General features: G+C 39.6%; 1 protein-coding gene across 1 annotated transcript in view; it reads right to left on the reverse strand.

Moving 5' to 3' along the window:
• The window catches only part of TTN (titin), a 309,138-nt gene that overhangs the window by 171,670 nt on the left and 122,285 nt on the right, over positions 1–15,183 (reverse strand). The window contains exons 103-109 of the mRNA XM_043525559.1: positions 6,233–6,493; positions 4,384–4,593; positions 4,205–4,282; positions 4,070–4,096; positions 3,124–3,171; positions 1,377–1,433; positions 1,185–1,262 (exon numbers count right to left, since the gene is read on the reverse strand). Coding sequence (XP_043381494.1) covers positions 1,185–1,262; positions 1,377–1,433; positions 3,124–3,171; positions 4,070–4,096; positions 4,205–4,282; positions 4,384–4,593; positions 6,233–6,493 — 759 coding nt within the window. The remainder of the gene's footprint in view (positions 1–1,184; positions 1,263–1,376; positions 1,434–3,123; positions 3,172–4,069; positions 4,097–4,204; positions 4,283–4,383; positions 4,594–6,232; positions 6,494–15,183) is intronic.

Raw genomic sequence — 15,183 nt, forward strand, 5'->3', positions numbered from 1 at the left:
TTTTGGGGGCTGGGGCCAGGATGCTGGTTTCTTTACAACCTCTGAAACTTTAGAAATGTTATGTTTAGCATTCTAATCTCTCCTTGATATGCACACATATGCACACATAGTCACACTATAAAGGCAGATATAGATGCATATTGAAGCGGTATATATCCTTGACCAACCTCTGGATGGTAGGCACACTGTCCCAGATTTTCTCACCCATTGAAGTCAAGTGCAAAACTCTCATTAATTTAAAATGTCACAGGATCAGTTCTAATATTACCCTCAGAAAAAGCAGAAATGGAGCATGAAGAAATTAGCACCTTTCCTAAATTCTGCATTTAAGGCCCAATCCAACCCCCACTGAAGTCCTTAGTGCATTGTCATAAGCCCACTGATGTCAAAGGATGGAATCCCATTGGGAGTTTTTTTTACAGGTTGCATACTGTCTACATACTCATTTTTTCTAGATAGAAATAAATAACTAGCATCTTGAGAATACATTATTTTACCCAAGATGTTTTTATTCCTGACAAAGTTTAACAAAATAAAATAAAATGAAATAAAATAAAGTAAAATAAAGTAATAATAATATTCACATAAAATTAATTTAAAGAGCGGTTTTTACATATGCCTAATCAAAGCTGCTGATAGCAATGTTTTTTAGATATATGCTAGCATGATGAGAAAAACACTGAAAAGACTACTGATTCTAACTGATATAATCTAGAAGATCAAGGCCTTTGGGTTGACTAAGCAAGAAGCTACAGTGTTCTCTACATCTTTTTAAAGCTGCATCCCACAATTTCATAAAATGACACTATAAGAGAACAGTCACATGTTTACAGAGTAGCTTTTGTCTTTGTTTTGCTTGTCTTTTTACTATGTTTTTATTATTTTTATCTTCAGAACTTAGATTCTTGTATGCTAGTTAATGCTCATTTTTTCAATCTTTATCTTGTATCACTAGGTTACAACCTTTAACTAGGATCATGTGAGAAATTACTTCTGCCTCGATAATCAGTGTTCCAGAACATATTTTTGAAATATCCTAATGAATGAGAATTTGGGCTTTAAATATGCATATTTATAACTTTAAAATAAAAAAGTCAAACACAAAAACCTCTTATCATTCCACATTAAATAAAATTACTTTCTTAAAAATACCTCTTAAAAAATAATGTAAAAATCCATTTTACCTTTAGGTGGAGCAATTTCTTCAGGAGCTTTTGAAACCACCTTTTTGGAGACTTTCTTTACAAGAACTTTCTTGGTCTCTGAAAATATATTTATATATATATTTGCATTTAACAGCTACAGGAAAGAAGCTGGATTTAACATAGTGCATTCTGTTTGACAACATTTCCAGTTTTAAATCTATAAGCTTTTACCTTTCTTCTCTTCTGGTGGTGGAACAGCAAAAGGCAGCAAAACAGGAATAGGAATATCTTAGAAAAATGATGAATATATTTTATTACAAATATTTCAATGCTACATTCTTAATAATATGTAAAAAAAATCCCTAATATGCTTTGCATGCAGGCATATAAAATGACTGTACTACAATTAAAAAATCAAAAGTAACTTGTGGTTGGGGTTGGAGCAGTCAAGAGCAGTCATAGTACTTTTCATGGGTGGGAACTGCAAATCCATCATAATGTAAGGGGGCTGTTGGCCTCCTTCTGAAACTTAGTGCAGGTTTTTTTTTTTTGTTGGCCCTCTCCCAATATCAGGAAAAGGGGGAAGGGCCAAAGAGAAATCAGGATCCTGAGACTGACAGTCCCCAAGGCCAATGCTCTAAGTCTGCGAATTGACAGGGTAGGCAGGTCAATGAGGGAGTCTAGAGCATGGGGCTCATCTTCCATGTGAGCTGGAGCTGCCTGAGTGAAAGTAGGGCAGGGGCAGAGCTAAGGAGAAAGCAGCAGCCAGAGTGGAGCTGGGGAAAGAGCAGGAGTCCAGAGACAGAGAAGGCAGAGCTAGGCTGGAAGAGGAGCAGCAGCAGCAGCCAGAGCTGGTCTGGGAGGCAGAGCAGCAGCACTGAGACAGGGTAGCCAGAGTTGGGGAACTGGAGCAGCCCAGAGCTGGGGAGCTGGAGCAGTGGAGACCAGCCACGCCGACAGTGAGCCAGGCCTGAGCTACTTCAGGGAGCTGCAGGGCCAGAGCCGGGGAGTGGATGCCTTCTGTGCTACAAGTAATACCGCAGCCAAGAGTGGTGAGCAGCTGGGGAGAGGGAGGTGGGGACCCTAGGCAGCGAAGGCCCAGTGGAGGGAGACGTCACCAGGCAAGAGGGCCTTGGAGGCTGGACTCAAGGGGGGAGGGAAACGGGGCCCTGAACCACAGGAGGGCCAATGCTGTGGAGAAGGGTCCTGCCACCTATAGTTAGAGAGCGTGTAGCTTCCATCTGAGTAGGTGTTTTACCCACTGTATCACCATAGCACAGCCAGATCCTGGGCAGGAGGACTGGGGCATGTGAAGAATAGGCTGTGAACTTTTCTTAAGTAGCTGAAACTGCTGTTTGTGGTATTCCCTATCCCCAAAGGGGGGGCCCCTTGTTCCTTTAACCTTTCCCCCCCCCCCATTTTTTTAACGTTGCTGTTTAATAAGTTGTATTTGGTTTAAACTTAAAGTAGCGATCAGTGGGTCAGGGAAGTGGCCAGTGTAGAGAGAGTACCCTGGAGTGGGGACACCCAGACTCCTGTCCTAAGTGACCCTGCCTTATTGGGGTTATGAGGACTGCTGCACAGGAGAGTGGAAGAGGAGTCCTCGAGGTCAGGCAGGCATCTGGGCAAAGGGAGTTAGAGCAAGGACACATCTTTTCTCTGTCTGATTCCCCCAGGGTAGTGCAAAAGCCAGGAAAGTTCCCCATGATGGTGGGACCATTCCCTCGCTCATACTTACTTGACCAGTCTACCCTGACAATCAGTGGGTGCTATTGCACACCCAGCACCAGAAGCAACAGTGCCACTGCCTCCCCCAGAAAACCCTGATCATTCAAGCTTTGCACAGAGAGGGGTGAATTTGAACACTGCTCAATCCTAGATTTTTTTCTGAGGTTCCTGAATCTCCAAAATTCCCACTGCACCTTTGCCTAGAATCTAAAGAGAAATCCCATTATAAAAATCTGGTTATTCATCTTACCTTCAGTTGGTGCTTCAATTGGAACTGCAACTCTGGCATCAGGAACATCTGGAAAGTCAAAATATATAGAAATGTATAAAGTAGAAATTCTGATGAACCTGTCTAATCCCTAGGACTGGGTCACAGTATTTTCTAAGGAATAATGTTAAACTACTCAAGAGATGGGACCTTCACCTCTTCCCATAGGAAACTGTTCTACAGGCTGTTACTCCTCAGCATTGGGAAACATTCAGACTATATCTCCTCTCTTCAGTTTCACCCATTACACCTGTTTATATCCTCTTGGACCACCTTGTGCAATTTTTCCTTCTCTTTTGATTTAACATCATAGAAATACATATGGATCATTATCATGTCCTCCTCCTGAGTCATAGTTTAGCCAAGTTACACACACCTAATTCTGTTACCATTTTAATTGCATCACACCCTAAATCCTTATATTCTGGTGTGTTTTTTTTTAAATTAGATTCTAGTATTTAGACGGTTCTCTCTCTCTGATATATCCCCCCACACATACACAGAAAGGAAGATTATTAAGTATAATTAGAATGATCACTTTCCTTGTCTATGATATGTTGTTTGTCTCTTTGATTGGTTGTTTTTTTACCTCTTCCCTAATCTTCACTATATTGCATTGGAAGTCCATGCCCAATTAACTGTCCACTCTCAGCCCCAAGGAAAGGGGGGAAGTTGGCTTCCCATAATGTGCAAGAGGACCCCAGGCCCATAAATTCCTCACTAATTGTGGAATCATCACAACATTCACAATTGCTGCCTATGGGAAAAATCCTCCTTTATAGATCTGGAAATTCCTTCTCAGCATATTAGCCTTGGTGTACTAAAACCAAATCCAGAAATAAGGGTTTCAAAAGCAAAAAATAAAGGAGGACACAAAATTAAATCAGTGCCAGATGATTTATAGATATGTTCTCAATTTTTTCTTTACCTGGTGGCTTCACTTCCAGTTTCATTTCTGCAAAAGAACAATAGATTTGTATTTAGAACGTTTTCGCTCTCCAGCACACAATTTCAGCTCTTGTACATAGCTACACTCTCAAACTTGTTTACTACATGCACTAACCTTTGGTTGTCAGATAGAGCTCTGCAGTGCTTCTTGCTTCACCTCTTGGTTCAAGACGAGCAATTACAGAATACACACCTGGAATATGAAAGCATTTTGATATATACCTCATGTCGATCATTAAAAAACACAAACAATGAGAAAAAACAGTGACAATGGAAACATCCCATTAAGGTTACCTTCATCTTGTGCAGTGACATTGTGGATAGTCATATAATGACAGCGACCTTCACTTCTAAAGCTGTATTTACGACTCTCCCTCAGTTCAATGGAGCCTTTGTACCATGTCACAACTGCGTCATCAAATGAAACCTCACACTCAAAGGTTGCAGACTGGTGTTCACTCACCACTATATTCTGTATGCTCTTTGTGAACTGAATGGGCTCAGCTGGTTTGGAAACAAAACAAAAATATATCAGTTATTCTTGTTGCAATAGACCTTTGTTTGTACAGTAACTCCTCGCTTAATGTTGTAGTTATGTTCCTGAAAAATGCGACTTTAAGCAAAACGATGTTAAGAGAACCCAGTTTCCCCATAAGAATTAATATAAATGTGGGGGTTAGGTTCCAGGGAATTTTTTTCCACCAGACAAAAGACTATATATATATATATATATATATATAGTCTTTTGTCTATATATATATATATATATATATATAGACGCGCACACACACACACACACACACACAGTATAAGTTTTAAACAAACAATTTAAATACTGTACACAGCAATGATGATTGTGAAGCTTGGTTGAGATGGTGAAGTCAGAGGGTGGAGGAGGGTGGGATATTTCCCAGGGAATGCCTTACTACTAAATGATGAACAAGCAGTTGGCTGAGCCCTCAAGGGTTAACACATTGTTGTTAATGTAGCCTCACACTCTACAAGGCAGCACAATTGGAGGGAGGGGAGACAGCATGTCAGACAGAGACAGAGACACAGACGCACACCCTTGTGTGTGTGAGAGAGATGTGCATTGCCCCTTTAAGTACTCTGACCCCACTCTAAGTACATTGCCTTTTTAAGTAGATCAACAAGTTGAGACAGCAGCTGCTGCTAGCAAGCTCCCTCCGTCCTGAGCCCTGTCGTGTTCCCCACTGCTCTATGGAGATGGGGTAAGCGGGGGGCAGGAGCAGAGGGAGGGGGACACCCTCATCTCCCCCCCTGCACAGCAAGCAGGAGGCTCCCGGGAGCAGCTCCAAGGCAGAGGGCAGGAGCAGCACAGGGCAGTGGTGGGAGGGACAGCTGAACTGTCTGCAATTGACAGTCTGCTGGGCGGCTGCTGCACAGGGAATTTAGGGGAGTCGGGAGCTGATGGGGGGCTGCTGGTCCACCCTGGTTCCAAGCCCCCATCAGCTAGCTCCAACGGGCTGCTCTTTCTGCAAGCAGTGGACAAAGCAGGTGGCTGCCAAACAACATTATAAGGGAGCATTGCACAACTTTAAATGAGCATGTTCCCTAATTGATCAGCAATGTAACAATGAAATAACGTTAATGGGGCGACTATAAGTGAGGAGTTAATGTATATAATATTCTGTAAAACAAACAACAGAAACCTACTAGGATATTGAAAAAGGAAATGAAGAAAAAAGAAATACAAAGAAATGTGTATTCATCGTTCTATCTCCTGTGAAGTGCTCCATTTAGGAGTGAAGTTAAGAAGACACAAGAGTATTGCCACAACACGATTATTGTGAGAAGTATTCAAGAGAAGTCATTAAAGCAATTAAGAAAAGATAAAGAATGCTTGGTGTATAGGCACATTGGAAGTTTGAAATCTCAGGAAAATATAAACATCTCAGAAAGAGGAGAATAAAGAGGATAAACATAATTCAGATTTAAGTGTTTCAGAATAATGGGTCATATTAATTATACAGATAAAATATTATTAGGTTATCCTGGCAGTGGTATCTCCTTCAAAGGAATGGATCAGCAGAATTTCCCATCAGGTCCATCTTCTGTTAACTGAGCATCCAGAAACTCTTTCAAGAAACCATAAAATAGAGATTTCCATCTGTTTACAAACCTTCTATGGTTAGATCTGCAGTTGTTTCTATATTGTGAAGCTTGCAGGTATACTGTCCTTGGTCTTCTGTTCTAACATCCTTGATGATTAGTTTGTGGATTTTCTCTGAGACTTGTGTTGAGTATCTTCCTCCTATCTTAATGGCTTTTCCATTTCTATACCACTGAGATTTGGCATTTGGGATAGAGAACTGACAAATCAGGGTGCATGTGCGTCCTTCCTTGAAAGCAGTATCGTGAAGATTCCGTTCAACTGCAGGTGCTGTTAGCATGTTAAAATACATATTTTAGCAGATATCTGAGTGTTAAATTAAAGAGTGTAAATTACTTTCAAATAGAAACTTTAAATGTACACTTACCAATCACAGTTAGCTTTGCACTTGCAATATGTGGACCACAGACAACTCTGAAATTCCCCTGATCTGCAGGTTGGCAGTTCCTGATTCTGAGTATGTGCCGATCACCTTTAATTTTTATTTCATACTTGTTACTAGAATCCAATTTTTGAGTTCCTTTGTACCAGGAGAGTTTGATTTCTGGATAATTAATCTTAATTTCACATTCAAAGACAGCTTCCTCATCTGCTAAAACGGTCTGGTTTTCAATATCCCTGATGAGTGTGATAGGCTGAAAAATATGAATTTAAAAGGTTAAGTCTTCATTCCAAGATCACACTTCCTATTATGTGATTAAATACTTGATTATCAAGTCAAAGCCATCATGTCACCTCTGTCTGTGTGACTCTCTGATGAATAAACGATACAAGTTCGTCAAATTCCTGGTCTCCTTTTCGAACTCTCTCTGTGATTTCAGTTTCCTGTGGAAAGACATGACATGAATTAACATGAAGTAACACTATTGGGAAATAGCTAGGATCCATGTGTTTATATCTGTCCCTCCCTCCCTGATAACAAATCTGGAGAGTCGTGTGTCTCTCTAACTGATCCTTCTGCAAACCCATAGCTTACTTTAACCTCCTCACCAGCCCATCTTAGAGGTTCCATGTCACCAAGATCCTCTGGGCAAAGAGATGGGGACAGGACTTACTTGGACAGAAGGGTCACTGTTGGTAGCAACACTGCCTCACCCAGTGCTTGAGCATGCTGGGAGTTCGGAGAGTGAGACAAGATAGAATTGGAATCTGAATCTCTTATGAATACAGCAATGTCACAGCTAGGATATCAAGCCTGTTGCCAGAAACCATGTTATTCTTAACATTCCCAATGCCACAGTTGGACTAGGTCTTACCAATCTATGACTTTCTTCTTCTTGGCTTTGCTTTAGCAGCTCAAAGGCTTGCAGGAGGCCACGGAAATCTGTAATTCCATACATGCGAGCATACTTCTCATATTCTTTGGGATCAACATTTTTGAGAAGTTCCATGATATCAATGGGCTTCTCTTCCTCCTCTTCTTTCTTTTTGGTTGGAGTACTATTTAAGTAAGGAGAATAATTAGAAAACATGCACAATATTTCTTCTTTCTAGGAGAATCCTTTGGGTAACCAAGTCTGCTTAAAATCGTTTGGCATAGAGGGAGCCTTCAGGTTAGCGCTGGAGGGGCTTTATCCGACTGTTAGGCACATAAGTGCTCGCTACTCATGACTTCAAGGGGATTCTTAGTGACTGAAAGACTACTGATATGAATAAGTCTTGGTAGGATCAAGACCTATATATAAATGGTGTCAATCTGTTCAATATGTTGTAAATATTAATTAATTGCCTCTAGATCAGAGATACAATTGCATCCCCCACTGTAGAGACTACAGAGTGATCGAGAAAAGATTCTTATGCCTACCTCTTCAGTTTTGCTCTCAGATCTCCTTCAATTACTTCTTCCTTTCTTCGTTCTTCAACTTGAAGTTCAACGCTGGTCTCAATTTCACCATGTTCATTAAAAGCTACACATCTGTACATTCCAGAATCAGTTTTTGTTGCATCCTTTATTTCTAGTTTGGCTTCGTCTCCTCTCTGCTGGATGAAAATACGACCTCCCTGGTTGAGTTGTCTCCACTTTCCCTTGGTCCATTTAACATTTGGGATTGGATCACCTCCAACTTTAGCAAGAAACGTTGCAACACTCTCTATAGAAAAATACAAAATCAAGCAGCTCATCTTTCACATGTGTAAGACAGCAGGAGATATCGTCATACAACTAATACAACAAATAGAGAAGATGACATATTTTTGGAAGAACAAGCTTACTTTCCATAACTTTGAGATTCTGAGGCTCTGAGATAAAGTACAGCTTTCCATCCACTGGTGCTTTCTTAGCTGCTGGTGCAGCTGCTGGTTTTTCTGGAAAATAGGTTTAAGGAATTAAGATTTTTCAATCCCCTGAATGTGAATATTTTTTATTGTAGCTGAATCCATTTACTAAAGCAGCATATGCAGTGCATGTATGAAAGAAAAAATGCCAAGTACTTTCCGATGACTTTCAGTAAGTTTTCATCTGATTTCCTAAGATGGAAGCAGACACTGTAAGGCTTATTCTTATCTCTGTCACACCGTGTAAAATTTATATGGAAGTAAACATCATCAGAATCAGATTTTAAGATTTTCAAAAATGGATGACTTTAATTTAGGCTCTTAAATCCACAGCTGGACACATAAATAAGTGGCCTGATTTTCAAAAGTTCTCATAAGCTATTATCCAGCAGCTTCCACACAGGACAGTTACAAGGGGCTTCTCTTTGGTGTTCATTTCTTAAAGACCTGGCCTACAAGGTGTCTTAGTTTTATCATCAGCCTACAGCTAGAAGATTAAAGTGTCTGAGCGACTTCTAGGCCCACTGCTGCCTCTGTTCCAGGGGTGGTGCTACCTTAATATGTTAATTACTGTGAAGAGCTCAGATGCAATAGTGATGGGGGTATAAATATTTGAGAGAGAGTGTCTCATCCCCAAACTGTATTAATTTCAATTGAGTGAGGGGGCAGTGTGGGTTGAAGCTGAGATAGCCCAGCCCAATTAATTGCACTGCTGCCTCTGAGCTGGGCAAAGAATTTGTTCTTAATTTGCTCCCCAGCCTTCTTCCTTACTGTACTATCTTTCTGGCTGGCTCACTCCAGACTTTGCTGTGTCTCATGGTGCCACATAGACATGGAGCACTCTCCCTGACAATATACCAAATTCCCTTAGTAATGTCCTATAAGACATACCTAAACCCCCATCTTCCCCATGGAGCATGCATGGTCTAGGGACTGTAGCCCACTCTTTCAGCTTGGTCTTGCCTCAAAGGCTGTGTTTTGTCTGCAAGGTGTGACAGGGTCGGGCCAGATGGCTATAGGAGAGTGATAGAAGGCAGATATATCAGCCCCAGGTTGAGTAGGTCCCTTTTCCCTGGGTACGGTAACAGGGAAGGTTCCAGAACTATTAGGAACTTTATGGAAACAATTAAGACAGACAGGCTGATTAGAACACCTGCAGCCAATCAAGAAACTGCTAGAATCAATTAAGGCTGGCTAATCAGGGCACCTGAGTTTAAAAAGGAGCTCACTTCAGTTTGTGGCATGCATGCTCTGGGAGCAAGAGGCACTAGGAGCTGAGAGCGAGAAGGCGTACTGCTGGAGAACTGAGGAGTACAAGCATTATCAGACACCAGGAGGAAGGTCCTATGGTGAGGATAAAGAAGGTGTTGGGAGGAGGCCATGGGGAAGTAGCCCAGGGAGTTGTAGCTGTCACAGAGCTGTTCCAGGAGGCACTCTAGACAGCTGCATTCCACAGGGCCCTGGGCTGGAACCCAAAGCAGAGGGCGGGCCCAGGTTCCCCCCAAACCTCCCAACTCCTGATCAGACACAGGAGGAGTTGACCTGGACTCTGGGTTCACAAAAACAGCCAAACTGAGGGCTTCTGTGAATCTCTGAGGTGAGCAAATCCGCCAATAAGCGCAAGACCCCCCAAGGTAGAGGAGGAACTTTGTCACAAAGGTTAAATTCTAAACCCTCAGGGTGGGGATCTACTGTTCATTTGACACAGGCCCCCTAATGTATACATTGTATATTTATGATGTTATATTAATTATCATTAAATATAATGCTACAATTAGGCCAGTATTTCAGATTATATAATATTTTATGAAGTAACAAAGACACTGGTTATTTTCTATTTGATTATGAACCACTTAATTCACAGAAAACAAAGGTGTGATCATTGTAGTTTTGGTTTAAATTGCCATCACAAACTGATTTTTCTCTTTTACTATACCTTTCACTGTCACTTTTGACTTGCAAGAGTCACTTCCTGCTACATTTGTAGCTTTGCACACATATTCGCCTGCATCAGTTTTAGTAACTGCTGTGAGTTCCAAAAGAGCTGTTCCATTAGCAAAGCTAAAGGTGCATTTATCTGAAGCTCTTATTTCTCTCCCAGCCTTCAGCCACTGAATCCTGATCGGCTGTGATCCCTGGACGTGGCAGCTGAGCTGCAAAATATCTCCTTCCGCTATTGTCGTGGGTCTAAGAGGTTGGTCAAACACTGGTGGCTTTTTTGGTTCTGGAATTGGAAAATATTTTAGTAAATATTCAAGAAAGAAATGTGTGTTATGAACATGAGAGAGAAACACAAGAAATAAATGAAATTTTGACTTTAACAAGTCAGTTATATGTACAAGTAAGAGAATGATAATCTATGTGTGTTGATACATACAAGTCTGGTTTCTGAGAATACTAATCCTACATAGTATTAGAAAAAATAGTATGGAAAATGTACTTTTTCACAAGCATGCAAGAAGAGAGTTTTTCTGTATTCCATCTTCTTTCAAAGCAGTAGTTTAAATTTGTACTCCTTCTTTAAAGGATACTAAAGCAACTAAAGCACCACTGCTATTATAAAAAGTGCTTAAGCAATATTTGAAGAAGACCAAACAATGCAATATACTACAAAAGTAATTATTGCTCAACTCATTTTACCACAGCTAACTGCCCTGGCTGTACAAATTTAGATATAGATTCATTTGTTCTGAACCTTCCAACAATGAAGGAAAAGCTGCACATCTTGCATAGCAAAACTGCCATAACATGAAAAGAAAATGAGTAGAGATTTGACGGATATTACGGGACCTCACATTTTTATATCACTAAATGTTCAAGCTGATATGTTTTTACAATCTTAATTCATAGTTCACACCAGATATAACTAGTTACCTCATCATCGTCATAATCTTAAAGCAACATTAATCTGACTTTAACCTAGAAAGTCAAATTAATTACTTGCTTTTGTGGTTTAACTCAATCCCATCCTGGATGCCCTCAACAGCAAGAGTGTGGAACAGTGATGATGCATTTGGTGGAAAAGATACGAGAGCAAATTTATTGACATTAATGTAGGCAAAAAGAAACCAGTATTACAGGTTTTAAATTTCTACTGTCCGTTAAATGTATGTCTTGGGTGATATCACATAATATCTCACAATATTGTTTGACATAATATAAAAGGCAAAATAATGGGAAGAGTAGAGGATCAATCCATCCTGATCTTATGCATTAGCAGATGAGTTTGGAAAATCAGGATTGCAAATACAGGAAGATAAAATGGCCTGAGGTATTTTTGGCCCCAACTAGAGATCAGCCACATGTAACTTGGCTACTCCTCAGTTTGGTTGTCCTATTTGTCAGGGACAGAAGGTTTTATCCCTATGGCTCCTGATGTGTAGAGGAGCTGAGCACCCACGATTCCATATGAAATCACCAGGCAATGCAGGTTCTCAGCACCTTTGAAAACCAAGCCAGGGTGTTGGACCCACTAAAATATTTCTTTGCTTAGGGGTAGGCAATCATGCATTTGCAGAGCATGTGTGTCACAACTCTGCCCTCAGGTAGGCATGAACAAAATAGTTAGTTTTAGTGAGAGTTGCACAGGCGTAAATTTGGGCCAAAATGAAACCATCTCATGCACATTTTACTTTGCTCATTCCATGCAGCTCCCTGCAAAACCCCAATGGAGATTCAAATGAAGTGTCAGCATAGGCTCATTTTTATGAGTAATCTAGATGTTACTGTTTAAAGTATGACACACATCATATTGCATGAGGGAAAAGAGGAAAAAAACAAAAGTACAAGAAAAAGACATACAATGGAGTAGACAGTGTGTTTGCACGACACTTGTTAAGAGCTAGATAAATAATTCACAAAATGCTTTCTAAACACATTATGTACTATGCTTAGAATGCATATTAAGGGTATGGACTTCCAAAGATATATGATAAATCAGGATTCTGTATGCAAAATAGGTCCCAAAGGACAGTATGCAAAAAGTAAAAAACAACAGAAAACCCCCAAAAGGTTCTGACTCTTGCATTAATAACTAAATATTTTCAGCTGTTTTTGAGAAGTGTTGACATTGTCCCAAAAAAAAATCTGTCACACTTTAGTGAACAAATATTCCAGGTGTGGTCTGGAATTTGTTTAATTACCAGGAATTATGTAAAAACGTAAATTATGTAAAAATGTAAAAAAATTATGTTAAAAAAAGGTAAAAAATGGTATATTGCAAACCTCTAACCATTCATAGCATGCACAGTGTTGGGTTATTATTTGCAACAAATATGTATTGATAGCAGCAAGGTTTGTGTAATACCGTTCTCTAAATAAAATATAGAAAGCTACAGGAAAGCAGTCACTATTTTGTTGTATACTATTTGTGCTGTATTCTAAGGTGAAAGGAATAGAAACACTGCCCAAATTCTATCCTGAAATACAGAGCTCAGAGTTGTGCCTGTGTATCTAAAGCAGGAATTGGGGCCGTTATATCATTGTGTAAACTGTACTGAATTTAATATTGTTCGATCACAATTATATATGGCCTAAAGATAAGACTCCTAGAGAGAATTATCTGATTAGCTATGGAAGGTGTATTTTGACAGCTAACATGTTGATAAAGAAAACTAACACCACAGTGAGGCAAAATATGAAATTAACTAACCTTTAATAACAACGGAAGATGTACACAATACACTTCCTGCTTCATTGGACACTTTGCAGGTATATAAGCCAGCATCTGCCTGCCGTGTGCTCTTAATTTGCAGAAGTATGGTGTTGTTTAGGAATGATATTTCACAATTAGGACTCTGATAGATCTCTTGATTGTTTTTATACCAAACAACGGTCAGAGGCTGAGAACCAGAAACACGGCCCTCAAGTTTAAGGATGTTCCCTTCTGTTTCTTCTACTATTTCAGATAGCTTCTTTGTAAAACTAGGTGGAATTTTTCGTTCTGCAAGAAATGAACATACTCCTTAAATTCAAAAAATAAATTTTAAGATCAAATATTCAGTAGAAGACTTTTCAAGAAATACCTTTAATTGCTATATGTTGTTAAAAAAACCAGTTTGCATACACAAACAGTGCTTTTTTTTTTTTTTTTTTTAAACAAAAAGTATGCAGAGAACACCATTCTTGGAACAGGAAAATACCACACTGTGTAAATGGATGTAGAGTTTTACTATTTAAAAAGTTATAAAAAAATTACTTGTACTGCTTTTAAGAAAAATGCCTTTTTTAAACAAAATCAGGACCCTATATATAAGTTACAAGGAGCAAAGCAGATTTTGTACAAACCATTTAAAATGAAAAAGTCTGTAAACTTTCAAAGAAAAGTAGACTAAAGAAAACATTATCTCGTCTCCACAATTCTCCCCACACTTTCTTTCAAAGACCTTTCAATTCCTCCGAATAGATACTTCAATATACATTTTCTAATCCATATATTGAAAAGATGGTCTCAAACTTATCTAGCAACAAGATGACTTATTTATTTTAGATATAAAGGAATTCATACACATGGATCAGGCAATACCTTTAATACTAAGTTGAGCCGCGCAAGAGTCCTTTCCAACTTCATTGCTAGCATGGCATGTATAGGTTCCAGAATCTGCACTGTCAATGTTCAGAACTGTCAAATAAGCTATGTTGTCTACATAACTAATCTGGTACTTTCGTCCGGTCCGTATCTCTTGGTTATTTTTTGCCCAAGTGACCTTAATTGGTTGTGTTCCTGATACGTGGCACTCAAAGTCAGCACTTTCCCCAGCAAAAGCATCCACTGGTGCAATTGGGATGTCAAACAATGGAGGATTCTTCCCTTCTAAGGATGAAAGAAACAGAAAAACATGTATAGCTTTTAAAAGCTCAATTAGTTTAAACCATATTGTTAAACAAATGTTGCACTTATTGTTTCAAGTTAAGATGGAAATTTTAAATGACCTGGTGACATTAAAGGGAAATTATTTCATAACCAACCAACCTGTAAGCACGAGCCTGGCACTGGAAGAAACAGTTCCAATAGCATTGGAAGCTGTACAAGTGTATTGCCCAGCAAGGCTCTTGTCAGTCTGCAAAAACTGGAGAGTTGCTACATTATTTAAGAAGGAAGTTTGCACATTGTAGCCATCTCGGATATGTACACCATCTTTAGACCAGGATACTTCAATAGGTTCTGAGCCAGTTATGCCACAATCAAATGTAACTGGTAAGCCAATAGTTTCATGAATGTCTCTCAATGTTCGAGTAAATGAAGGAGGAAATTTACGCTCTGCAAGGAAAGAAGTATTACACAATGAAAGCTTTGGGAAGTTATCTAGCTTTGGTGAACACTCCAGTAAGCACTGCCTAAGAAGATACTCTATTGTGATTTAGTTTGGGTAGATTTACAAGACGACACTGGACCATCCAGTTATTGTTTTTAATCAACTTGCCTAATATAAAACAGTAAGAGGCCCACAAAAGATCAAAGAGATTATATGCTAGACCATTTAGTTTGGGGATTCGTGTGAAGAGAGGACTCTGCCCAGGGATGCTAGTAAGAGTACAACCACTTGCACCCTTCCTGTCTCATTGAAGTCCATGTTCCGAAGTTGTAAATGAAGGCAGAACTTAGCCTTAATGTTTGAACAATGGTCTCACATTTTCTACATTGTAAAGAGCTAGAAGAATAACTCGGGACGTGCCCTAAACTGAAA

This window comes from Chelonia mydas, chromosome 11 (genome assembly GCF_015237465.2).
Source record: "Chelonia mydas isolate rCheMyd1 chromosome 11, rCheMyd1.pri.v2, whole genome shotgun sequence".
Taxonomy (NCBI): Eukaryota; Metazoa; Chordata; order Testudines; family Cheloniidae; genus Chelonia; species Chelonia mydas.